This window comes from Saccostrea cucullata, unplaced genomic scaffold (assembly GCF_032062105.1).
Source record: "Saccostrea cucullata isolate Sc308-1 unplaced genomic scaffold, CSIRO_AGI_Scuc_v1 ctg356, whole genome shotgun sequence".
Classification (NCBI taxonomy): Eukaryota; Metazoa; Mollusca; class Bivalvia; order Ostreida; family Ostreidae; genus Saccostrea; species Saccostrea cuccullata.
Window position 1 is genome coordinate 515,437 of NW_026918279.1, and position 27,245 is coordinate 542,681.

Here is a 27,245-nt window from a genome sequence, read left to right on the forward strand (position 1 = left end):
TATATTATAAAAAATTTAATAAATAAATAACCTTTCATAAAGGCACTTATAATTCTGATTGTTGCTTAGTCCAAGATGAAATGCATAAATTATATTCACTAAGCTGAAGATATACAATATCGATGTGATAGTTTCAATTTTTGACATTTGTTCAGCTTATCACCATATGTTTATCACCAAAGGTCGATAAACAATTGCTACACATTCTTTTAAACATCATTATAGACAAGATTAACTAATCCAACAAGTCGATCAGCTTACAAAATTTTAAATTCTTTGTTCTAAACTGCTCTAATTGATTTACAAGATAACCGGTTATTGTGTAATTATTCCACATTCTGCATTTCTACCATGTCATTCCATCTTGTCAAAGTCTGTGTATGTATAGTGTCACGTCAATTTAACCATTCAAAATTCATGTTCTAATTGTTCATCGTTGTATGAAAAGTTGTCCTTTTTGTCCTTGGAATGCATTATTTAAAAGAGATTGTTAGATATCTAATGCTAAATATGATTGTTACAAATAAAACGGAGGTCAGGGAATTTGTCTTACATTCATAAACATGTACATTGTACATAAATAAAATATAAAATTAAAATTAGTCTTTCAAAAAACGTATGTAAGGAGGTTTGAAAGCTAGTAGTACACAAGAGGGAGTTAACTTTTACATGAATACCCTTTTAAATAAGCACCTTATCAGTTAATAAAATCTAAATAAGAAGTTTAACTGAACAGTACACAAATTCTATAGAAAGATGATAAATAAAACACTAAATTGAAACATTGTAGAATTGGAATGTTAGAGAAGGACAAATTAATCATATAAATGAAAAAGGTGAAAATCAAAAATAGCATTCGATCTCAAAAATCAAAAAAAATCTATAACTATGAAGGAGTATTTTATTCTAGTTGCATTGATAGATAAAATAAAAAGGCCCAAATGTTGGCCATTAGTTACAAAATAATTAAAACATCAATCATCAAAAAAGCAAAACTTAATGAGCATCTAACTGCTTCAAGAACAAATTAATGAACATAAATCGCAAAGTTGAGCATGACTGTACATGTACAGTCTTTGAGGAACACGAAAAAGCTAGAACATTTTATATTTCTATCTGGTATATATATATATATAGATCACAAATATATGGAAAACATTATATGGTAAGAAAGAAAACAAATGAATGCATATTTCATAATTAAATGCTAATTAAGGATAAAGAGTAAACAAATCTTTAAATAAAGAAGACTGCATTCCTATAATTGCAAGTGAAAGTACACGTACAAGACTTATAAAATATTGGGATTTTTTCAATCCTATAAATGATAAAAGCACCATGTATTGTAATTTATTTTATAAAAATGTTATAAAAATATAAACCTATATAAATTTATGGACTAGAGCAATAACAAAATGGCTTCATTAACCTTTCTTGTATACACGCAGACTGGTTTTTGTACATATTTGTTCTAGTAATGACGTCATCTAAAATTGTCATGTGACCTGAAGCATCTCTTTCCACAGTCGATTCAAATTTTGCGTTTCCAGGGGTTGTAGTTAAAGAAATGATAAACCTCTGATGAAGTCTGCCGTCAATATCAGACCGATACATCAAATTACGTAATGTAAATCTCGAGGGAGTCTTGACAAGATTTGAGTCAACAACGGAGGCATTATTTACCCTTTTTAACTTCAATTCAGCGCATTTTGGTGCAAGATGTTGTAGTTTTTTATTGAGTCTAGAAGTAATAAAATGAGCCATGTCTCGAACTGTGGGATTACTAGGTTCCACTTCCTGAGAAGAATAGCACGGACAGAAATGTTCCGGAATGTGAGCACTTTTACAAGATCTAGTTTTGGGGATTTCCTGAAGGAGACTAATCCCCCGTGGTAAAAAGTTTGTAAACTTTTCCTTTTTCGGCACAAAATCACTAAGCAAAACATTTTTCAAAAATTCATGAATATCATACACAGTAATTAAACGCTTTGTATTCTTAAGCATATTTTCATGTATATGTGGATATCTATGCTTTAGAACAGGTGGTATAGATATAGCAAGCAGGGGCATGCGTGCTTCGAATCTACCGACAAAAGTATTTTGAATCTCATTCATTAAGTATCCATGATCACTTAGGAAAATAAATATTGAGTTATTAAGTTTACCTGTTGTATGCATCCAAGAAACGAATTGAAAAATATCATCGTCTCCTAGTTGAAGATTATTGAGGTAGTCGTGACAGAGTTCGTTATTCCAGCTTAAACCAAATTTAAGTTTTTCTCCATAACGTTCAATAAACTGTTTGTAATAATCAATGATGATTCTAAATTTCGGTGTGTTACCGAAGCAAAGACCTCCCTGGCTACTGATTCGAATACCCTTATCGGCAAGGTACATATGTGCTTGGTCCAATTTATTTTTGTAAAATGATACTTTGTCGAAGGCAAGAAACATTGGTCTAATGTAGTGGTCAACGGGTTGTTTATTAAATCCTTTTAATCCGGAGTTAAAAGTAGATATTTCTGGCCAATCTTCTGCGTGAAATGTTGCATAGCCTTGTTTTGAGAAATTTTTCCAGAGGAAAGGAAAATCGTCAAGAAAATCTTTCGTGCTTGGGAGTTCATCAATGGCTTTACCCGTCAAAAGTGGTGCTATGTTTGGAAAAGTATTTCCACCAATTTTTGTATATCCTTCAAATACATAAGCTCCTATATTATTTTTCAGATATTTCATAGTCTTCTGTAATTTCCTTTCTGCGTTCAGTCTCGATACAGCATCAATTCCATAAATAAACACATTAAATTTTTCTTTCTCATAATTTATCTCTTTTTTCTTTTGTAATGTTTTTCTATTATTGATACCATGATGCATATTGCTATACACAATTTTTCCATCAGCACTTTTACATACAATGTAAAAGAAATCAGCAGGAACATAATCGCCAGATTTAAACGTCACTTCCGGTTCCAAAACTACTTCCATATCTCCTTTTTTCCTAGTCACAATTTGATATGTACAGGTCAGGTCACCTGATCTGGCATGATTAAACATTGCTGTTCGGTTCTTCTGTAGGAGTCCTTGGGAATCGACATAAACAAGAGATGGCCAGTTAGCACATTTAATTGGTGACACATCCCAAATAAACCTCATCACACCCGGATCGAATGGATTTAAATTCTCAGGTAAAACACAAGCCAGGTGTGATTTGGTATTATGATATGTAATTTCCACATTGTCATAGTAATACTTTAGCACGATATACCATGAAGTCCCGATACAGAAGCAGAGGAGGTAGAGAAATCGTTTTATCTTTTGATAATTCGCCATCATATTCTAAAAGAGGGGCTGCAATCTGGAAAAGACACAAAAATTGCATTTGGTAAAAAAAATAGCACCTATGCCTTCGAAAAAGAACATGAAGAACGTCTGCAATGAATGAAAGACATTTAATGCATTCATAACCATTTTTTTTACAATCTCGAACTTGGAAGATATATGGATAGGAATACTGTAAATTCTGGACTTGCATTAATTTTTTTTAACAAATCTTCATTTTCCTTTCTTTTTTTTCTTATTAAACATTATAGTAAATCAATGTTTAAAGTCCTTCTTTTATACTGATTGTTGCCTAAAAGTACATGTAACAAAAAGTAAAAGTAAGAATAAAGGACGCACTTTATCTATATTTACTGAGTTACAAATTATATTTTTGAAATTGTATATTTCCAGTACCTTTAATATATAAAATAAAATTACAAAAGTTTACCTCCATTAGTTGTTTTCTATATGTATTTTACATTCCTGGATAGAAGTGATGAAAACTGTCCAAAAATCCATTGGTAATGCCTATCTTAAAAGAATGAAATAACATATATTTCTGTGTTTTTCACATTTGCATAGGACATTAACAAACAAAAGACCATGATATGTATAGCAAATATTTTACTTTTTAATATTTGATTCACTTTTACAAGTATCATTTATCAAATATAGAAATCACAGACAATGGAAATCTTTCAACAGTGTAACAGATGCACTGTAAACGAGTGCATACGGAATCTCTCCTGTCCAAACATTACCCCATCCAAAATTTGTAAATTTATCGCTTTGAATTTATGTAGACCGAATGGTTTCACTTTAATGCATTGTCAATTAAATTTAATTACAACTTCATGTTGCTTTTATTTCACTTTCAAAATCTTAGATTTAGCAATAATAAGCTTGAATTTTACAACTGTACATCAATGTTAATTTATCAATATGCCTTTTTATTGTGTATTGTCGCAACAAAACATATAACTTTTTAAGTGCTAATTGTTAATTGATTTCTTAATAAGGTTTTTAAAAATAATGGTCAAACTCTTAGGTCAAGGTTAAAATTATTTATACCAGCTTAAAGGTCTTGTCACAATGAATATACATGTGAAGGATGAAAGCCCTAGCTCCAACAGTTCAAAAAAAAATGGCCAAGGTTAAAGTTTCGTATATTTTTGTAAAAGTAGGTCAAATTCCAAGGTCAAAAGGTCAAATTTTGTGATACCAAAAGAAAGGTCTTGTCACAGTGAATACACCTGTAAAATACGAAAGCCGTAGCCAAAACCACTCAATAGTCATGGGCTAGATTAATGTTGAATATAAACAGACAGACAGAGAGACAGCTAAACAGACAGAGAGACATGACAAATACAATATGCCACCGGGATCTTCTGATCCGCGGGCATAAAAACAAATCATTGTATACTCTTCTTTATATCATTATTTCTTAAAATGACGAGATTTCAATATTAAATATCTATATATACGGAAGGCCAAATTGTAGATGGTTGACATCAGGCTCATCAAGTCTACAGACCAAGCCATGTATGCCACTACGCCATTAGGAATTTTAAACAGAGGAGTATCGGCAAGTACTCGGTAAACAGTATTCTTAAAAGTCAGTGAAATATTAATGTACAATACCTACATTGTTTATTATTTTGATTTGCTAAATATCGCAACTCTATTAAGAAGAGAAAACTCGAAAATAAAATATTAACAAAGAATGAATTCTAATTTTCTGTGTCTTCTCTTACTGTTATTTAAGTTTTAGACAAATGTGTTACTGTTCGGTGTAGTTTCCCTGTACTCAACAAAACAATGAGGATATTGCATGTGTTAATAAAATTTTGAAAAGTGATGTAACGAGTTTAAAAATAAGTTGTTTTTTTTTCATTTTGGACAAAGTATATTCAGTTTATATAATTTGTCTTCAATAACAAGTCATGCTGAGACTTTTTGAAGAAGTAATTGCTGATATCCGCATCTAGAAAACAATATGAACTTGGTGAGACGTCGCAAAATTATACATACAGGTACGACGGTCTTATCTATAAGATGCTTTTAAAATGGATATATCCAACATCTACACTGCATGCTTTACTTATCATACAACTGCTCTGGCATTACGTTTAAAATATGTAAAATGAATAATTAAGTTTACGCATCAGATGGTTCTTATGGATGCTTACCCTTAAGTAACACAATACAGGTGAACCCGACCTTCAAATGGTCAGAAGAAAAATCTTAAAATTGTGCATTTTCACTTAAACATTTTAAAAAATGCAGTAAGTGCGTTTATGATGGATAGCGCCAATAACATTTGAATTTGAGTGAAGATTGGGGTTTCACAGTATTAAAAAGCACCCCTTTTCAAACTAGCAAAAAACATTAATAACTACATAAATACAGTGTAATATTGATAATTCTTTGAAATCTTAAATTAGTATTAAGCCGTATTTAATCGTTTTGAAAATATCGATTCCTAAATATTTTGAACTATTTTGAGTGAAGAATCGTGCGTTTGCGTTCGCAATCGTGTAAGATCGTGTAACGTGTAGAATCGTGTGCGTGAAGGATCGTTCGTGTAACAGGTTTAATCGTGCGTTTATCGTTCTGGATCGTTCGTGTAACGTGATCGTTCATGTAAGTTGTCAACAATAACGTTGCAGCCACTGCAATGGAGAGACGTCAACAGTGAAAAACAATAAAGATCAGCAGACCATATTTGGAATTTTATTTAATTTGATCCTCTTCACTAGATGACGGCATATAAGCTTAATTTATTACAACACTCCTATTGATAGTTCTGAATATCTTGTCATTTTGATTCAAAATCACGGCCCGGCACGTACCTGTATCCCTGATTTCAATTTTTACTTTAACTAGTATGTAAATTTACTATAAATCAAATTGGAACGAATTATTATAATTATTAACTTCAACGTTTCTTTTTCAATATGTATAGGATTTTGAGCGACAAAGGAAAAAAGAAATAAACTTTCGAAATTCTTATCATATTCCCAGAAGACAATTGACTACTGCAAAAAAAAAAAAAAAAACAAACAAAAAAAAAAAACAAAAAAAACAAAAAAAACAAAAAAAAAAAACAAGAGGCCCACGGGCCTTATAGGTCACCTGAGTATCATGTAACAACTTTCCAACAATTGAATTCGGTTCGTGTTGTAAACCAGAGGCTATGTAACCCCCCCCCCCCATACCTCTGATCCAGGGGGCAAAAAATTAACCATTTTGCTAGATGCACCTTTCTTCATCATAAATATATATACTTGGATCATTGGCATAATACCCATGAACAAAGGAAAAGATTTTAAAAGAATTAATGTATTTTCACTGTATAATCAAAAGTGCCCCCCACCCTACACCAAATGGCAAAACTCCCTGAAACAGGGACCATAAAATTCACAACTTTGGAAGAGGCACTCTTGCTCATCATAACTATGTACTTACTTAGTTTATTTATATCACTGAATATTGAATAGTTTATTTAATACCCAGGAGCAGAGAAGAAGATTATCAAGGAATAAATGGATTTCACTACATAATCAATAGAGCCCCGCCCTAACACCATAACCCCTGACCCTGGGGTCATAAAATTCACAGTTTTAGAAGAAGCACTCTTACTCATCATAACTATGTACTTAGTCAGTTTATTTAATACCCAGAAGCAGAGGAGAAGATTTTCAAAGAATTTATTGCATTTTCACTATATAATAAATAGAGCCCCGCCCTAACACCAGAACCCCTGACCATGGGGCCATAAAATTTACAATTTTTGAAGAAGAACTCTTGCTTATCATAACTATGTACTTAGTTAGTTTATTTAATACCAAGGAGCAGAGAAGATTTTCAACGATTTAATGCATTTTCACTATAAAATCAATAGAGTCCCGCCCTAACACCAGAACCCCTGACCCTGGGGTCATAACATTCACAAATTTGGAAGAGGCACTCTTACTCATCATTACTATGTACTTAGTTAGTTTATTTAATACCCGGGAGCAGAGAAGAAGATTATCGAAGAATTAATGGATTTTCACTATATAATAAATAGAGCCCCGCCCTAACACCAGAATCCCTGACCCTGGGGCCATAAAATTCACAATTTTGGAAGAGGCACTCTTGCTCATCATAACTATGTACTTACTTTGTTTATTTATTACCCAGGAGCAGAGAGGAAGATTTTCAAAGAAATAATGCATTTTCACCATATAATCTATGAAGCCCTACCCTAGCACTAGAACTCCTGATCCTGGGGCCATGAATTTCACAATTTTGGTAGAGGACTCAATGCTGATTACAATTATGCCAACAGTTTGACTGCTTGATGTCCAGGAGTAAAGAAGAAGATTTTTAAAGATTGCACTAATTTTAGTGGTTTTGGCCCCACCCCTCAGGCCCCAGGGGGTCAGGGACCATGAAATTCACAATTTTTGTTCCCCGTTACCCATAGATGCTTTATGCCAAAATTGGTTGAAATTGGTTGAGCGATTGTAGAGAAGAAGCTGAAAATGTTCAAATGTTAACACACGACGCACGACGCACACCGCACGACGACAAACGGAAACGGATAGCAATAGGTCACCTGAGTTTACTCAGGTGACCTAAAAATTGAGATGTAGAGAGAACTAGATTTTGTAGAAAAATGTTGATTTATGACCTCCCGATTGAAAAATTGAAACTCTTGAAACCTTATCTAACATCTAAAGAACATTGCCAAATGAATTATATTCCAATATAGATGGACCGCTGCAAAACATTTAAGTCTAACTTACTTTTTAGTGGAAGAAAAAAGTTTTATGATACCCAATCGTCCCAAGATGAGATGATAATAATAATTCTTAAACCTTTTCGCACATCTACAGGACACTTCGATTCATATTCCAACATGGGAACGGACTCCTGTAAAACAATAAAAAAAGTAGAGGGAACGGCGTTTCTGGTAGGAAGAAAACCCATCTTTTTCAAAAACCTTAGACGCCCCCTAAGAGGAAATAGAAATTCCTAAACTTTAAATCACATTACAAAATATGAATGTTGTCATGCCGAAAAAGTATTGAGAATTCGGGGGTACAGGTTTTCTTATAAAGATGTCTTTTTCTCTTCAAAACCTCTGATTGTTCCATTTAAATAGTTAGAATATAAAAATTTCAAAAGGTAGGCCTGTCGACCATTCCTGTTTCAAAAGATGAATTGGCTACCGGTATTGTTTGAAATGTAAGAGTAGTTTAAGGAAGAATTCAGTGACACAGTCGGACTGTTCGGGATACCAGAACTTTCTGTTTAAAGTTAAAACGAGTGCAACATGAAATGTGTAGGAGGTCTCTATTCACTCGAAATGCGTGCATTATAAAGAAATGAAAGGAAAAGTTTTAGTGTTTGTTGTCTGCAAGTGGCGATAAATCTTAAACTTTTGACAATGTGTGTGTTTCCTGTTTGGTATAAATCTATGGAAACCTATTGTATATTAATTCCTATTATTCTTAAATTCGTCATAAGACTTCTTGACTGCTACATGCATATAAACTTTAATATATGTGACAAAGCAATTCATTAAAAAATCTAAGCCGGAAAACAGAACTTTTACTTCAAATTAATCTTAAGAGGTACAGTTTGTAACCCTATGAATAATTATCTGAACTTAAAACGACTTTTATCAGAATGGCTCGTCAAAAGCTTGTTGATATTCCGTTGTTATCGCAGTGATAAAGGCTTTAGAAATGAACATCAAGGCAACGGGGCAAACACCCAAATAAACACTTCACCATCTGAAATCTGCACAAAAATAATGACCGAAAAGAGCTGGGGCTTATGAACACTTTTAAAGACATATTTTATTTTGCTCCCTTTGGGAATCAATACTTTCATATTTAATTAAAAAAAATTACTGAAGATACCTTATCTTAAATCCATGTCGTTGTAAACAGCATAGAATAAATAAAATTACGCTACATCCTATGAACCATTACTTCGAAATAAAATAATTTTGTTCATTTTAATCATAAAGAAAAAATAAAACAAAGGCATATTAGGCTAGTTTTATTTTATTTTTCTTATTATATATTTAAAAACGAAGAATAAAGGAGATTCTTTTAAGAAATGAGAGTAAAATGTTTTGAATCAGTTACTCGATTTTTCACTTTAAATTAAAACTTTGAAAAATCGATTCAGAAGAAATAGAGGCACTATGCATGCATGAGCACTGACCTCCCTAAGTGATACCCTCGTTCTCCAATATCGGTATTATATCAAAGTCCATATTTTACTCTGGCAGAGCCGAAATAAGAGTAAGATCAAAAAAGTAAAATAAAAGGTACACAATGGCATTATGTAATAAAGAATATGTGAAAATATCATTAGATTTTTTCAGCGGTACCGGAAGAGTTGCGGATAAGGAGATGGATACCCTTCAACATTGTAGAAAAAAATGAAAGTGTCCATGTTTTGCTGTGGGAAACCCGAAATATGTGTCCGATCAAGTAAAATAGAGGGTGCACAAGAGCACTATGTAACAAAGATTCAGTAAAAGTCTCATTAAATTTTATTCAGTGGTATAAGAGGAGTTGCGGATTAGAGATGGGTGCCCCAAAGCATAACAGACAGACGGACAGAATGACGGACGGACGTCCGAATCACTGTTTCCCCTTCGATCCACTTCTTAAGCGGGGGTTACAAAAACCTTTTAATTAATTTAACTTACCTTTAAATCAAAATGAAATATTGTTATCTATTCTGTTTCCATGAAAATGCGGTAAATATTAAATTACGGAAAAATATAAAATTCATTCGTACACTGTACTATCCATGTTAAAGGTCCAAAGTCAAATGGAACATATGGCTATCGACTTAGTTTTCCTCTTATCAAAATGAATGAATTCTTATTGATCACAAGTTATCTCTCCTGTTTGTCTTCGTATTTAATCTAGATTGTCCATTTTTTAGTTACCGGGTTTGCAGGGCTGTCCAACTCGATAACGTGACCCGAGTCCTTACATACATAATATCATATTTCTACACGTGCATGCAGAGCAGGATATACTTATAAAGTGTTTTGAATGTTTATCACTTAAGTGAGCGTCTCAGAGAAAACCATGCAAAATGGCAAAAATGGTCCACAAGCTTACATCTCAAATATTTTAAAACTGGTATAAAACTGGAAGAGCATCCCATGAAAGTCCAAATTTTGAATTCAATTACCCCTCAATGTTGTTCTATTTTTAGCTTTGACCTATTTTATATAATGGCCCAAATATCCCTTGAAAATTGTGAAAAAAATACTAAAAACGATATATTTTGAGTACCAAAACACATACATGTTAACCTATTGTGATGAAAAAGAGGGAGATTCAGACCTCAAAAGCGGTAGCATTGCGCGCGTGTTGTTTAACGCTTTGATTATCGATATCTTTCATGTAATATACATGTATATTATAAGCCTTAAATGAAATCATGTACCTACACTAATTAATCTTAAATATCAACAGCAATAAGAAGACAGAAACACCTTAAGTTTGACATAAATTGTACAAATTCAAATATTTTTCATGCTCATCATTTTGCTTGGATTGGTTGCTTTACATATAGCCTTTTGAAGAGTGATCTTTGCTGAAATAGCCTAGAAGCAATAATTCTGAATGTTCATTCAATTTTTAAACAAAACAAATGATGGCATTGTTTAATCTAGATCTAAAACAAGTTCGTATATTTCGTAGTATAAATCAGATTTCCCGCGATGATCGAAAACGAAAGTCGAGATTGCCACATGGCTTGGTTAATCGAATGATTTCTATTGACTTTATTGATAAAGTTGTGAGCTTCTGTCCTTTTAAAGACGATGTCAAATGTTTTCATTTAATTCTTAAAAGCCGTATCTCCTTTCTCATGGCAGGGATGTTGATTAATTTATCGTAACCAATCATGTCCAATGTAATCACTGGTAGTCTTATGTTGTTGTCGTTGTCAAATCCGTGCTTGAAATTATGTACAAAAAAAGCGTTTGTATGATTCCGAGTCAAATCACGCGATATCTAGCGAGATTTTATGAGAGTGGCTTCAAAAATGGATACCCAAGCGAACCAAAAATACTTTAGACGCAGCTTTTGTAGAAAAGCGGTAGATTTCTGAATTAAATCGGTAGGCGGGAGATGGAGTGAAAAAGCGGTAGACTCCCGCCTAAATCGGGAGAGTTAACATGTATGCAAAACATGAAAATAAGAGAACAATTCATACAAACTTTGTATTTATATGTAAGTTATCTATGTCTTATTCTTTCAATAAAACAAAGTTGCTTTGACAGTACTGCTTTAATAAAGGTTAGGTAGAATTTAGAAAACTGGCATATCTACACCTTTGCTAGATGCCTCAGAAAATGCCAAATTTGAATTAGGTATAAATATACCCGTAAACGCTTGTATTTTCTCCTTGTTACTAGATTATAAAACTAGAAGACCTAAATCAAATCTGGAAAAAAATCCATCTTTGGACTCTCAAGGTTTACTGCACAATTGATTAACATTGACCCATACATTTATGGAATAAGCCTATTCTAGGTCATTCTTGAATTTATCTATATTTTAGACATTTAGACCCTAAACGTTTCTAAAATTTTGAATTAATTAAAAAAAAAATATTTTCTGGCCATAAATACTTGTTAAATCAATATATTCCTTGTTTAAATCGGGTAGATAAGTTTTGTGTCTATGAAAAGTATTATGAGATTTACCTCCCCTTAAATGCAATCTCCAGGCAGAGGAGGTAGAAAAGAGAAGGGAAGTCAAATGGAGGTCAAAAACAGTGATCATGATGAGTTTGGTTAAACTTTTAAGATCTCTGTGGTCAGATCATTTTAACCAGAATGACTTCCATTATTTTTATTGTTGATTTGATTTATTTATAATTGGAAATGGAGGTTCATTTGCAAGCACCACCTGTGTGTGACTTTCATGATGGTGAATCTGATTGTGATTTTGCCGAAATGTTTCATATTTATGAATGTGACAGAGATATTTTGAACCATCTATATTCTCTGCAAAGTGCAGAAATTATACACAAGCATGTTTATGATGCCCACAAATGCCCTGAGTATATGTTAATATTATATCGAAGTGGGTATTTCACGGTTGATAAAACCGTTCTATCGATGAAAATATGCATAAAGCACCGTGAAGAGTTGGGGGCAAGATGGAAAAGACCCAGGCGAACCTGTTCTTATCCTAGTCATCAGGGAAAGATAAAAGCAGACAGAGGAGCCAGTCCAACGTTGTGCAAAGAACTGTGGTTAAAGACAAAACAAATATTACCAGTAGGGTCAGGTTGGTTATAATTATTGTGAACCTAGTTATCAATTTTTCAATAAATGATTATTTTAAAAGTGCATTGAATTATGTAATGAAGAGTGGAATAAATCTACAGTAAATAATTATAAATTCAAGAAAAATAAAGAGCTTATACATGAAGTAATTTGAGAAAATGACAAGTGATTTACAAACAGATCACTGCATGCAAGTAAAAAGACTTATATGGTATGTTAGGAATTTATTTGAAAATTACATAAACCATTATAATTTTTTTAAATGAAAAAAGGAGATTGTCATTTAGGCCCATTATTGGAAACTGCATTAAATGTTGTAATCTAAATTAAGGCACTCATTGAAAGCTATATAATAAAATATTAATTATAAAAACTGTGTACAACAGGTGATCACTATTTATAATACATATGTTAAGCTTAGGAAATTTAATGGAATTGAATTTAAAAATAGTGATGTGTATATGCCTTAAATTAAGTTCTGTTTAAAAGAGTGTACTTGTACTTTGACATAATGTGCATTATTTACTTGTCTTGTAGCAATATGCAAGAGGTGCTCAATGGAACATAAGAAGAATGTCTCTCCATCTTACAGTTTAGAGTTTGTGGAAGAACTTGGTAATTACTAATATTATATTTGTTAACTATGCATTAGCTACATGTAGCTAATATGCATATTGCACATGTAAACAATTTTCAGATTCTAAATGCATGGCCATGGAGGGGGGGGGTTATTACTAGGAAATAATTTTCCCCATGTATAGAATACTGTAGCAAAATTAGCTACTATATATATATACATGTGACCCCTCACAACTGATGACCTTTTTTTAGCCTGTTCAAGAAATTTTTGTTAATTGATAGTGCCCCCAACTCAAACGAATTGGCCTTGCTCCCCTTTCCCCCAACTGAAATTGCTTTCTATGAGCCTGAAATTTTAGGAAAAAAAATTGAGAATGACAAAGGGTTCTTTGCTTAATGATTTTATACATATAAGACAAAATCCTTTGTTAAGTAGAAAGTACTTGGACATTTTTTATAAAACTCATGAAATTCTGAAACTTCAGTGCTGCATGTATATGATATGCAATATAGCATGTATATGGTATGCAATATACCTTGCTAGTTTAGTACATTATTGCACAATGGCATGCAACTTGTGCCATTCCTGACAAATTGAATTTTTTTTTTTATTAAAAAAAAGTACATATTTAGAAGATCACATTATTTTACTTTCAGAGTGGTGTGAACAAATTTGTACAACAATTAGAGGCAAATGCACACAGTCAAAAATTCAAGGTAAAATATTTTTCATTGTTTTATGTTGATAATGTATGTGATTATTCACTATTGTGTTATCATCATTCTTGCCATTCTTTCTGGAAATTACTTTGTAAGTAGACTACATGACTTTATTTTGGACATCTAATTGTATTCCAATGAAAATTTACTATAAAGTTCTCAAGATCTATTGTTTTAATAATACAGGAAAGTATGTCTGGCAGATTCAGAAGATATCATATACAATAATCTGTGCTTTGATCCATTTATCATTTATAATCTCTATAAATTTAAACCACTTATAAAGTAAATTTATAGCATAAATGTAAGCCCTTACCGAAAAATAGGGCTTCAGGCGAAGTACTGCGGCGAATCTGCCGCAAACTTAGCGGCAAGGTTACTGCAGATTGTTTGCAGCAACCTTACGGCGACTTTTTACCATGCAAATGAAGTTTGCGGTAGACTTGCCGCAAACTTGAGATAGCCTAATATGGTTTATGGTGAACCTCTGGTGAAGTTTTGCGGCTAACCTCCGGCAAACATCTGATAGCCATATATAGTTTGCGGCTAACCTACGGCAAACTTCTGATAGCCATATATAGTTTGCGGCTAACCTACGGCAAACTTCTGATAGCCATATATAGTTTGCGGCTAACCTCCGGCAAACTTCTGATAGCCATATATAATTTGCGGCTAATCTCCAGCAAACTTCTGATAGCCATATACAGTTTGCAGCAAACCTCTAGCAAACATTATCAGATAGCCATATATAGTTTGTTGTTTACCTCTGGCAACTTTGAAATATCTATTACTCCCCTAAACTTCTAATAGCTATAAATAAATCTAATGCATTATGAACACATTAATCATGGACTGCATAAAACAAGGATTACAAGCAAACATTTACAATGCTCTAATAAACGGTCAGTGCAGCATTAGGAAATTACCACCTGGTAGACCAATTATCTCGCAATGCGATACGCCAACGAGGAAAATAGGACAAAATTGCGATTACTTTCTTGTACCCATTGTACAAAAACAATCAACTTATATCAAAGACACTACGGACTTTATCACCAAAATCGAAGGCCTCACACTGCCAACAAACGCATATTAATTACTTATGATGTGACGAGCATGTACACAAACATGGAATTCAACGAACTTCTCTCATCAGTAAATGAGGCTTACACACAGGCCAATAAAACGCAATTAGACATTCCATATCCGGACCCTGAGGATCTAAACTTCTTACTGAAATGCGTCTTGGAAAACAATTACTTTGAATTCGACGGAAAATATTACAAACAAATAATAGGAGCAAGTATGGGGGCAGTCCCCAGTCCAAGATCTGTGACATCAGAATGTATCAAATCACAAAGCATATAATGGCACAATTTCGTCATGCCAGCAAAATTGTCTTCCACGGCAGATACCGTGATGACGGTTTCATAATATTCAATGGAACGCAACCAGAGATAGAAGAATTCTTTAATATCGGCAATCACTGTCACAAGCATCTAAGATTTACATTTGAAATTTCTCCATCTGCTGTCAACTTCCTTGATACTACAGCTTATAAAGGACAGAAATTTCAAAATTTTAACAAACTTGATATCAAGTCGTTTATCAAACCAACAAATAACTTTCAGTATCTACACAGACAGAGCGCTCATAGCCCAGCTGTGTTTAAAGGATTCATTAAAGGAGAATGCATTAGACACGCAAGAAACACCACTGACCCTGAAATATTACATGCAACACTTAATGACTTCAAGACGCACTTATCAAAGCGAGGCTACTCTACTTCGGAAATTGATCCTATTATCAAGGAAACGGTCAACACAAACCGATCAAAACTCATCATCAAAAAGACTAAAGAACAGTCATTACGTAACCCTACAGCACTGGTTACTAAATTTAACCCTTGCGTTAAAGGACTGAAAAAACGAATTCTAAAATATTGGAACACCATTCTTAGAAATCCAGAATGCAAAACTTTATTTAATTCTCAACCAATCATTGCTTACAGCAAACACAAGAATATAGGTGACGAGATAATCCGGTCTCACCTAAAACAAACACCATGATTTATGTCCGTGACCCCTGATGAGGCTTCTTAATAGCCGAAACACTCTACAACTACTTGCATAATTCAAATCAGATATTAATCTGCTCTATGCAAAAAACATATCTACTTAAAGTGTGGTTTGGAGTGTCGGGTCCTAATAAATCTCTTACAAGTTTGGTTGATTGATGTCGCTAATTTTCACACTAGGAAATTGAATGAATTTGGTTCATTTCATTAGGTGAATGTCTACAGTCGCACTTGGTGGATACCCAAATTGTTGAAAATGAACAAGGAATGGCATTTGAGATTCAGGATAAAGACAGTATGTACACTTGTATGAATGAAAATAGTACATCTTACCAATGTAAAAAAGCCATCAATATGGTCATAGAGGTACATGTAACTAACTCTATAATGCCGCAATAAGTCAGAACGATTAAATTTTTGTTTCAAAGTAATTATCATAAATGAAAATAAAATATAAATAGCAAGGCTAGACATATAATCTGTGCAAAATCTGACTTATCATTATGACAATTGACCATGATTTTTTAAGGGTTAAGTTTATTTAGTTAAATTCATTCTTATCCAAAGTCATATCTGATTGCAGTAAAAGTAGAATCAAGAGAATATATTAACTTTATTTTATCAATATACTGTATTCATTCGATATTACATGATCAATTCATTATAGGTGTACCATGTTCACAAGAAATTTTCACAGGGAGTTTAACTACAGACATGGAGTTTGAGATTTCCTGTGAGTATTTGATACTGCCAGAAATCACTTACATGTAAACTAAGTATTTTATTTAGTGTACTATATTACTTCAATTTATTAGGGCCCCACTCTGTGGGCACCCCATAGTGATCAGTCTGCCTGTCCTTCCATCCATCCGTCCATCTGTCCATCCCAGATCCCTTGTCCGGAGCATATCTTCTCTCTCCTAGTCCTTGGCCCAATCATTTAAAGGTGTTCTTGGCCCAATCAGTTAAAGGTGTTCAATGACCTTGAACCATGTTTCTAGGTCTAAGCCTAAGGTCAAGGTAATAGCAAAATTATATGAAAAATCTTTCACTAGAGCATATCTTCTCTACCCTTGTTCCAATTGGGCTAATATACTTCACCCAAAGATTGCCTTTGGGTAAAAGGTGTGCAGTGACATTGAACCATGTTTTTAGGTCTAAAGTCAAGGTCATAGCAAAGTTACATAAAAAATCCTTCTCCATAGCTCATCTTCTCTACCCTTGATCCAATATGGCTCATACGTCAACTCACAGCGTTTGTTCAAATCATGACCCCCCAGGGGTAGGATGGGGCCACATCTTAAAATCTTGATAACAATAGTTAAGCGATGATTTAGTAATATGGATTTGGAAGCATCCTCTTGTAGCATTTACACATTTTGTCTTACTTGCTTCTAGTTGGCATTGTAGTATAAAACTAATTAATTTAACAATTAATTTTTCTTTCCAGCCACAGGTTCCTGTACCCCATCCCTACCTTCTTCTCAGGACTGGTATGAAAAGAACAAAACACCGAAAGAAAAACTAAATGAAGCTTTGCAGAGACTTGCAGGTACATGTAAGAAGAGTTATTACATGCAAATCATGACCCCCCAGGTAGGATAGAGCTTCAATGGAGGATCAAGTTTTTACATACAAATATATATATACATATATAGAGAGAGAGAGAGAGAGAGAGAGAGAGAGAGATGTCAATCGGTCAATATTTGATAATCAGTTACTCGGACGTTTTTTGGATCAAGTAATCGGGTACTCGGTAAAATTGTAAATACAAGTCTGTTAATTTTCTTTTAAACCCCAATGTTTTTTATTACGCTTTGAGTGCATGTTTAAAAACATCGAGTTCAATGAAAATGATTTATTGTACTTGATTGATTTATTTTAAAAAATACACACAAACAAAACGTATCACTTTGATACACCGATAGGACTGCAATAGGTGAGAAAAGCTGTATACCAGGTAATTGGTCACTAATTAGTGTATAAACACAGCCACAGGCGATAACTGGTGTTTTAAATGGGTAAGGGCAATGGCACTCTTATTATCGTATGCAAATTTAAGTTATTTTTTGGTAATTTTTTGATAAAGATATGTACTTTGGAATATGGAAAAAAATTATACATCTGAGTAACTGAGTTTGAGTTTATTCTCATTAAGAACAAAGTCATGATCAGTCAGTCAGAAGCATCCATGTCAATGAATGTAGTGTAGAGTAGAATCAAGTTTGTTCAAATTATCCCCCCCTCCCCAGGGTAGGGTGGCGGACAAAAAAGAATTTGTAATCAAGAATAGCAAAGCCATTATGAGTCATATGAATATGAAAGTATCCTCAGGTAGTGAAGGTTCAATTTCATTTAAAACATGAACCCTGGGGGGAGGGTGTGGCTAATGTGATCAAAGCTTTACATGTGAATGTGTAGGAGAAGAAATCTGCTGATAAAGAACAGTAGGGCCATATTGACCTAGATGAATGATGTGGCCCATGGGCCTCTAGTTTGTGAATTCCAGTAGAGGATTACTCTCCTTATATAACAAATTACATTCTATATCCTAACAATGACTATTTTGCTTTCAGGAGATCAGTTTCAACCTCTAAAGTCCCAGCTTACAAGACCTTGGTCTGAATTAGCGAAGTCTGCAAAGTATTACTATATCAGCAAGGCTAAAGAAGCTGTAATGATAGTTCTGTCCATCATTGCCCCAGGACAAGAAGACACCATTCTTGCCAAAATCTGTCCAACATCTGAAAATGAGAGCAAAGAAATAGACAAAGCCACAAAACAGTTGATAGATGCCTATCATGCCACATCAGACAGAAAAACACAACAGCAGATCCTGTCATTGTTTGTAAACAACTTTACAAAGCAAAAGCTTCTTCAGCTTATACCATCTCTTACACAGTCCAAAATTGATGCAGCTAGAAAACATGCCTCAGTCATAGGACCAGGACAAATGCTGAATCCACCAAAGATATACAGAGTACGTCTGACCAGACCAAAACTGCTGCATTTTATTGAATATGTATCTATGCCCTCAGTTTCCCAGGTTCTTGGTTTTGGTGCCACACAGCTACATTTGTCAAGTGGAGAAAAGGTGCAGATTCCAAAGGTCATCAGAAATGCTGTGAGTGCCAGAATCATTGCAAACTATCAAGAGTATTGCAAGGAATCAGATTTCCAAACTTTTAGCCGTGCTTCATTGTACAGAATCCTCAAAGCCTGTCGAGCATCAAAAAGGAAAGCAATGCATGGACTTGACAACACCACAGCCCTTGGAATGGATGCCATGGAGTCATTACACAAGGTTGTGACACGACTTGGTGAATACGGAATGGAGACAGAGAAAAAAGAGAATCTGATTGACATGATCTTCATCTGTAATCAGCATTTGAAATTTGATGCAAAGAGTCATTTTAGCAGAAGTTCATCATGCAGTGATCATTGTACAATATATGCCCTGAGTGATCCAGCAGACACATGCTTTTCAAGTAATTGTGACCATGAACATTCAGACACTTGCTCTTATTGTGTTTTGACAGACAAACTTACAGAATGCATCAAGGAAGCCATGGAAACAGTTCAAATACCATCTGAGGATTTGATGGAGGAATTGCAGCATGAAATTGTCATGACCACAAAAGCCATCAAGGACTGGAAGGCTCATCTTCTCAGAACTGTTCATCAAGACTTTGCAAGATCAGATGTCTTACAACACCTTGACCTAAACCAAGGACTACTTATAATGGATTGGGCCATGAAATTCCTTCCTCTCCAGTACAGAGAAACACAGTCAAATTTCTTTGGAAAGAGGGGGATTAGTTGGCATATATCCTGTTTAATTACCCAGAGGAGTGACCCTGAAGCAACAGCTAGCACCTTCCCAGACCATTACGACTTGAACACCTTTATCCATATCCTCGAGAATGGAAATCAAGGTTGGTTTTCTGTTGCTCATATCATTATGCACCTCCTTCCAACTCTGTCAGAGCAATTTCCAAACCTTCAAGAGATCTTCCTAAAGACAGACAATGCTGGATGCTACCACTGTACACCATTAATTTCATTTGTCAGTCAGAATTACTGCCATTTTCCTATTACCATCAAAGAGTTCAACTTCAGTGAAGCGCAATCTGGGAAAGATCTTTGTGACAGCAAAACTGGTTCCTGTCGAATGCATGTGGCCCGATATCTGGATGAAGGAAATGATGTTCTGTCTGCCTCAGACTTGAAGAGAGCTTTAGAAAGCAATCATGGATTGAAAGGAACTAAAGCCTGTGTTATCTCCATTGACAATGCAGAGGAACCAAAAATAAAATCCAAAATCCCTCAAGTCAGCCTTCTGAACAACTTCGAATTTAACATGGATTCAATAATTGGGAGAAAGGCATACCAGGTTGGTTGTGGAAGACTCATTGAGACAAAACCCCTGAAAAATCAACATCTTGATGTGAGAGAAATGAAAGGTTTCCAGGTACTTGTCATAATTACAAATCTATAATCACTTTTGTATGGATTTACACAAATTATTTTAATAGTTGTTTTTTTTTTAAATTCTACAATATACAGTAGAAATGCTATTCTTTCAGTTAAGTATTACTAATGGATTATGGATTTTTTCTGGTATAGGTTTTAGAAGAATTTCCGTCACATGCAGTTGATACTGGACAAGTTTGTGTGAGAAAAAGAAACCCTAACAACAGAAGTGAAGCTGTCGATGAGCAGGACCAGGATCAGACACAACTGGATAATGAATTGTATGCCTGTCCAGATCCCTCTTGTCAGAAACAATATCTGAGGTCTGCCAATCTCGAGAAACATCTTGCTCTGGGGAACCACCTGTACAGAAAAGCAGAGGAAACTGGGATTGATTCTGGAATAAGAATCTGGGCTGAGAAGTGTTCGGCCATTCGCGACAAATACACTCACATCTGTGAAACAGTAACCTCTCACAGTGATGATACCTGTTCCCAAAGTTCAGGAGGGTGGGCATTAAAATCTGTAAGTAAATGCCTCAGGTTCTCGCTAAATGTAAAAGACTATGTAAAGCAGATTTTTGAAAACTGTGAGAAGACAGGAAAACGCCCTAACTACGCAGCCTTAAGTGGAGAACTTAAAAAAGCTTCTGATGAAAATGGTTGTCGCCTCTTCAGGCCACATGAGTGGCTGACTGCAAATCAGCTAAGAAACTTGTTTGCATCTTACATAAATAATAAGAAGAAACAGTGCAAAGTCAGAGAGAGACGTACAGATTTTTCAGTTGAATTAGTGGATACAGAGAGCATTGTGAATGATGAACATCTCCAAGAAATTGTCATGAATCTCAAGGCAGAAGAACATCATCAGACTTTATCAGCTATGTATGAAAATGTGTTGAATGCTGTAAATACATAATTTTGTGCATCCATGGCAACCTTTCTGATAAATTTGTAGGTGTGAAAAGTGAATATTTTGCAAATTTATTCAAATAGTGTAAGATATTTCTCAAGATACAAATACCAATTCCAGCATTTCGTGAAATGCACTTAGCATATGAATATTATTAGCATATATGTATTTCCAATTTAAACACTAGATATTTAAAATTTTGTTTTGTTTGGTAACCAATTGGTAAACATTTCTATGGTAGCTTTCATGCTATGTTAGTAAAAATTGTTCTTTCAAGTTTTGTATCTCTTTCATAACACAAATAATAGTTGCTTAAAGTCAGATATATATTTATATATATGTGTATTAGCAAAGGTAACGATCTAAAGTATTCTCATAGTATTCGAAGTCTAGCTTGCCTGAATATGTCAGAAAAATTGAAAAATTGAAAAAAATGTTTATAAAAAATGATGTTTCCATGGCAACATTTGCATAATTTTCTTTGTTTTTGTACACCAATGTTTATTTGTAAACCATTTTTAATTTTAAATGTTTGTAAATATAAGACTTTTCTTGATTTTCTGATTTAAGTGTAATGAATTAGTAAACTAATTTTCATCCTTTTCAAAGTAAATGATAGAACTCCAAGAATATGGTATTTCCATGGCAACATATTCTTTATTTTTACATGGCAAAAATACATTTCTTACAATTTTTAAACACTTTGCATTTTGTATATAAAAAAATGTTTATTAATATGATTAACTTTAACTTTTCCTGTTCAAATAAGTAACCGACCATTTGCTATTTTCAAAGAAAAAATATACCAAGATAATGTCGTTACCTATGACAACATATATGTTCTGTATTAAAATGTTTTAGTCCTTTTTACATAGAATTGTGTTATAGTTGTCCTGTTTGTTCTGAAATATTATAAAGTGACATGCTGAAACATTTCGAGCTTATTTATGAATACTAGATATGAGCTATTTTAACCATTTTCATTACTGGTATGATTTGCAAAACGTCAAATTAAAGCATTTTCATGACGTCATACCGATGCTATTTGAAAAAGTCCTATGACAGATTTTTTATATTTTTTTAATTATGGTCTGTACTTCAATGTGTTATTACAATTAAACAAATTGCAGCGTTTACAGACCCTGTAAAAGTTATTTGAAAGTACCTAAATATTGAATTTTTTTGGAAATTTGAATTTTGGACGATTTGTGACCTTTTTGCACTTAGATTGGATAAGTACTAATTAAATTTTACTATCCTGAATGATACTCTAGGCAACATACTTTTATGCCTATCAATTAGTTTCAATGCATGAAATGTCATAATTTGATGAGACTTGCTCAAATATGTCTAGATTCCATGATTTAAAGCTTCTAATTGACAAGTTCTATTTTTAGTAACATGCCTCTAACTCGTGAACGGAGGCAAAAATAAAAAAAAATGTGGCAAATTCAATGGTATATCAATACTACATTGCACACAAAAATTACATTTTTTTAAAAAATATTTATAAATAGGCAAACTAAAACTTTCCCCTGTAAAACCATGATTTGTAGTATGTCAAAATATAGCATTGTTCGTGACGTCATATCTATCCTACTTGGAAGAGTCCAAAGATAGATTTTTTATATTTTCCTAATTATGGTCTGTACTTTAAGGTGAAATTGCAATAAAATAAATTGCAGCGTTTACGGACCCTGTAAAAGTCATTTGAAAGTTCATAAAAATTGAATTTTTTTGGAAATGTGAACTTTGGACGATTTGTGACCTTTTTGCACTTAGACTGGATAAGTTCTGAATAAATTTTACTATCCTGAATGATACTATAGGCAACATACTTTTATGCCTATCAATTAGTTTCAATGTTTGAAATGTCATAATTTGTTGAGACTTCCTCAAATATGTCTAGATTCCATGATTTTTAGCTCCTAATTTGACTACAAGTTCTATTTTTAGTAACATGCCTGTAACTCGTGAACTAAGGCAACAATGAAAAAAATATATGTGGTAATTTTAATGGTATATCAATACTTTATTGCACACAAAAATTGATATCAATACATAAACCTTGCTTGTGGAATGTTTTGCATGGTTTTCTCTGAGACGCTCACTTAAAGTGCATCAAACAGCTGTCGGTGATGTTAAACAAGTACCATCATGAGCATTTTTATGCATGAAATGTGTGGAGATAACGAAGAAGGACGTATTGGAGCTCTTAGACATTACAAAATAGGAACGTAGTAAACACGGATCTCCAAAACATCAGAGGTGGGATCAGGTGGCATGGAGGAGTGAGTATCCTTTGCCGACCTGCATGGTGTTAATTGGAAAGCATGTACATTTTTATTTCTAAAAAATTCTTTATTATTTTCAGTTCAACGCTAGGAGGTAGAGAAGGATATATGTTTCACTCCCGTCTTTTTTTTTTTTTTTGGAGTACGTCGGCTTTAGCGTTAACGTCCCTGTTATAATAAAGTTTTCGGAGCAAGTCTTTTCTCTCGTAACTATAAACCCTACCTACATCCAACTTACATATATGATGGCGCCTAGAGAAGAATACTGCTAGATTTGTTTTGGGTGCTGGATCTGACATAATTTATCCAGAAGAATATCCATTTAGAAAGTTTGGAGCAGGATCGTTCGCAGTCTATTCCCGAGTAATAATAAGCCATGTGTCAAGGGATGGACACTACCAGATTTAAGCTTTTGGAGCAGGACAAGCTACCTTACCTTTTCGAACTTGCATGGGTGGTGTATTTAAGAATTGTGAATACAAGATCTTCTTCAGATGCTGTATCTGACATTTCATTTCTTGAAAAGTGAATATTAGCCTTAATAGAACAAAACTAACATGAATCATATATCTAGGGATACACAATAGCAGCACTGGTTTATATACTATCAGACCTGAGTTTATACGATGGCTGCATGACCACGTTATAATGCTATAATGTGCAAAGCAGAAAATGCATTTAATGGGTAAACACTCAAAGTGGTTCAAAAATATTTAAGCTGTCAGTGATATATTCAAGCACTTGCCGGAGATTCTTGTAATCTTATTTTAATTTATATAAAAGAAAACAGATTTTGTAAAATTTCTGTCCGATTTTTACAACAGATGCATCATCCGCCTTCAAAAAGCATGCAGAAATAAGCACGTGACTGAAAAGGGATTTTTCAAATAAAACATTTTTTTTTCTCTGAAGCCCTTTATCCAAGCAAAATGTATGACCCCCTCTAAATTCAAATTCAAGAAAATTTAAGGTGTCAGGCCAAAATGATAAATGATTGATAATTTATTTTCAAAAAAGAATTCGGAAAAGTGAGGTGCGTAAGCCTCTTTATTTGTCCTCTTTTTGCTATGTCCCGAATTCGGAACAAAAAAGTACGATTTGCGCATTGCACAGTAAGCAATGTATGACCCCCTATAAAATTCAAGAAAACTTAAAGCTGACAAACCCAAAATGATAAATGATTGAGAGTTAATTTTCAATTTGTTTTTAAACGAGGAGCACAAACCTCTCTATTTGTTCTCTTTTTGCTATGTCCCAATGTCGAAACCAAAACCAGTATCAATAGGATTTGCGCTTTGCACAGTAAACAACTCATTTTTCGCCATGTAGACTGTGATTTACCTTATTTAGAAGAACGATGAGAAAAGGGAAAAATCCAAGGCTTCGTGGTTTTCTTGTGGCAAGAGTAGGAGGGGGTATATTTATTTAATTTCACGAAACTGAATTTTGAAAATTAAGGGTTCACTTTCGGGTAGAGTGGTTTCAATAGCTTAGAGTCTTTCTTGGTGTAAATGAGATCAATAAATACATAAAACACTTTAATTTATATTGCATATGCAATCCTCGAACAAATGGAACAATTTTTCCTCATTCAAAAATTAATGTAAATTTTATAGAATTTATGGCCATTTAAGCAGACAGGCGAGGAAGTTGTTTAAAAAAATCTTTCAATGATTTTCTCCTACAACAAAAGGCATGAAAACTTCCCTTTTCATTTTTTTCAATACGGAACCCAACAACATAATCATTTATTTACGTAATAATAACTTTATCTTTCATTTCCATCAATGTTTTTTGTATAAAATTAACATTCGCTGACAGGACAATTTCTAAAGGGTTTTCAATGAAGAGGACGTTTTTTTTATCCTACTTTATATTTGGATGTTTTTGTGAGCGTGGGATGATTTTATCATCTTTAGACTTAAGATTTAAATCCTCCTTCACTCTTTTTGTTTAAAAACAAAAACAAAACAAAACCAGTGAAAAGGGATTTGTAACATATGGCGATTCTAAGTTCAAGACCAAGAAGATTATATTACCATCATTTCATCTATGAAATATCATCTACTGGATTTAAGAATTATATGATTTATGTATGAACTTCAAGATGAGACATGCACGAAGGTAGCTATATGAACACCTATCCGTAGATGAGACATGTACATACTTGGGTAGCTAATATGAACATCTAGACGAGCCTTGTACGTTGGTAGCAAATATGAACACATAGGATGAGACATGTATACATAGGTATACACTATACAGTGTAGCTACATGTATATACACACGCTTAAGATTTGACATCAACATCCAGATGCGGCACATATATACGTTAGGGATCAATCATAACATGCAACATCTGGATGAGACAGGTGCGTAACTATGTAAAGGGGTTAGATTTTTATATGAACACTTAGAGGAGGTATGAGTTTGATTCAAGCCCCCCCCCCCTCCCATTTAGCTCGACTTCAAATTGGAAACAAGATAGACACATAGATCTACACAGGTTCAACATGCACTTCGGAAATTTATAAACAAAAGAAACTATCAATGATTTTTTTTTATCGAATGTTGTTTTAGATCAATAACTATGATCAGATATCATGACACATTTTGGTGACATGTAGTAGATATATGATATTTCAGGCCCGGTATTCAAGAGGTCTCTGTTTTTTTCGTTTCAAGCATTTTCACTTTTTGACTTTTTCAGTGTACTAGCTTCAGAAAACCATCCATTTGGGCGCCCAGGCGAAGCACGCCCATAGATAAACCACAGGGACTTTTTATTCACGGTGTAACAGTAACAGTGTGCGAATCTCGCCTTTATTATGCGCAAACACAATAAATATTCATGTAATAAAATCTTTCATGAATAATTTGGAGAGTAATTTAAGATATGCGTGTAGCAGTTTTGATAATAAGAAAAAAAAAAATAATGAAAATTTACCTGTATTACAATCATGATTATTCGAGCATTTTGTTTCAGAGTGTATGGATGAACATGAATATAAGTAATTAAGTAAGTATACAGGTATGTAGTACAACACATGCATAATGATAGGATTGTCTCCATGTGGTGAAGGTGACTCCCCCAGGGTCAAACATTAACAAGAATACAGGTGACAAGACAGTACATATTGTTCTCTGAAAACTGCTCCGTGGAAAAAAATTATCAAATAATTCTTCCCACCTTAGATTCAGATATTAATCTTTTTTATTGATGAACAATGCACAGAAAACCAATATGTCAACTTAAAAAAAATACTTTTTTTGCGCACAGTTATTAAATTTAATTTAAATTTTAAATTCAAATTGATAAATTTGATGCTACATCTTGAGAAATTTTATGAATTTGTAAAAGTACATCAAAAAGAACATAAGTTATATATTTATCGGTAAAACATTGAATTCGCTTTATGGAGGAAAACGTTCTTACCTTTATTACGACAGATGACTGTTGACTGTTCACATCTTGTTTGATCAGGGTCCACCTAGTTCTTCATGAAGAATTAGTACAAACGCACGCACGACAACTGTAGATCTC

The 27,245-nt window shown here is 33.6% G+C and overlaps 2 protein-coding genes across 3 annotated transcripts; one reads left to right on the top strand and one right to left on the bottom strand.

Moving 5' to 3' along the window:
• Nucleotides 1-27,245, bottom strand: LOC134261772 (uncharacterized). 2 transcript variants are annotated; one of them, XM_062744180.1, is made up of 3 exons: nt 27,138-27,245; nt 3,767-3,846; nt 1-3,352 (listed from the first exon to the last, which is right to left on the bottom strand). In XM_062744180.1, the coding sequence occupies exon 3, from the start codon at nt 3,328-3,330 to the stop codon at nt 1,393-1,395; it is 1,938 nt and encodes a 645-aa protein (XP_062600164.1). In that variant the 5' UTR covers nt 3,331-3,352; nt 3,767-3,846; nt 27,138-27,245; the 3' UTR covers nt 1-1,392. The 2 variants fall into 2 exon arrangements, with proteins under 2 accessions (XP_062600164.1, XP_062600157.1); XM_062744173.1 differs by lacking the exon at nt 27,138-27,245 and adding an exon at nt 10,129-10,299.
• LOC134261511 (uncharacterized) lies at nt 12,115-21,413 on the top strand. Its single transcript, XM_062743944.1, has 8 exons — nt 12,115-12,647; nt 13,184-13,261; nt 13,883-13,942; nt 16,234-16,317; nt 16,690-16,755; nt 17,473-17,574; nt 18,599-20,493; nt 20,649-21,413. The coding sequence occupies exons 1-8, from the start codon at nt 12,239-12,241 to the stop codon at nt 21,411-21,413; spliced, it is 3,459 nt and encodes a 1,152-aa protein (XP_062599928.1). The 5' UTR covers nt 12,115-12,238.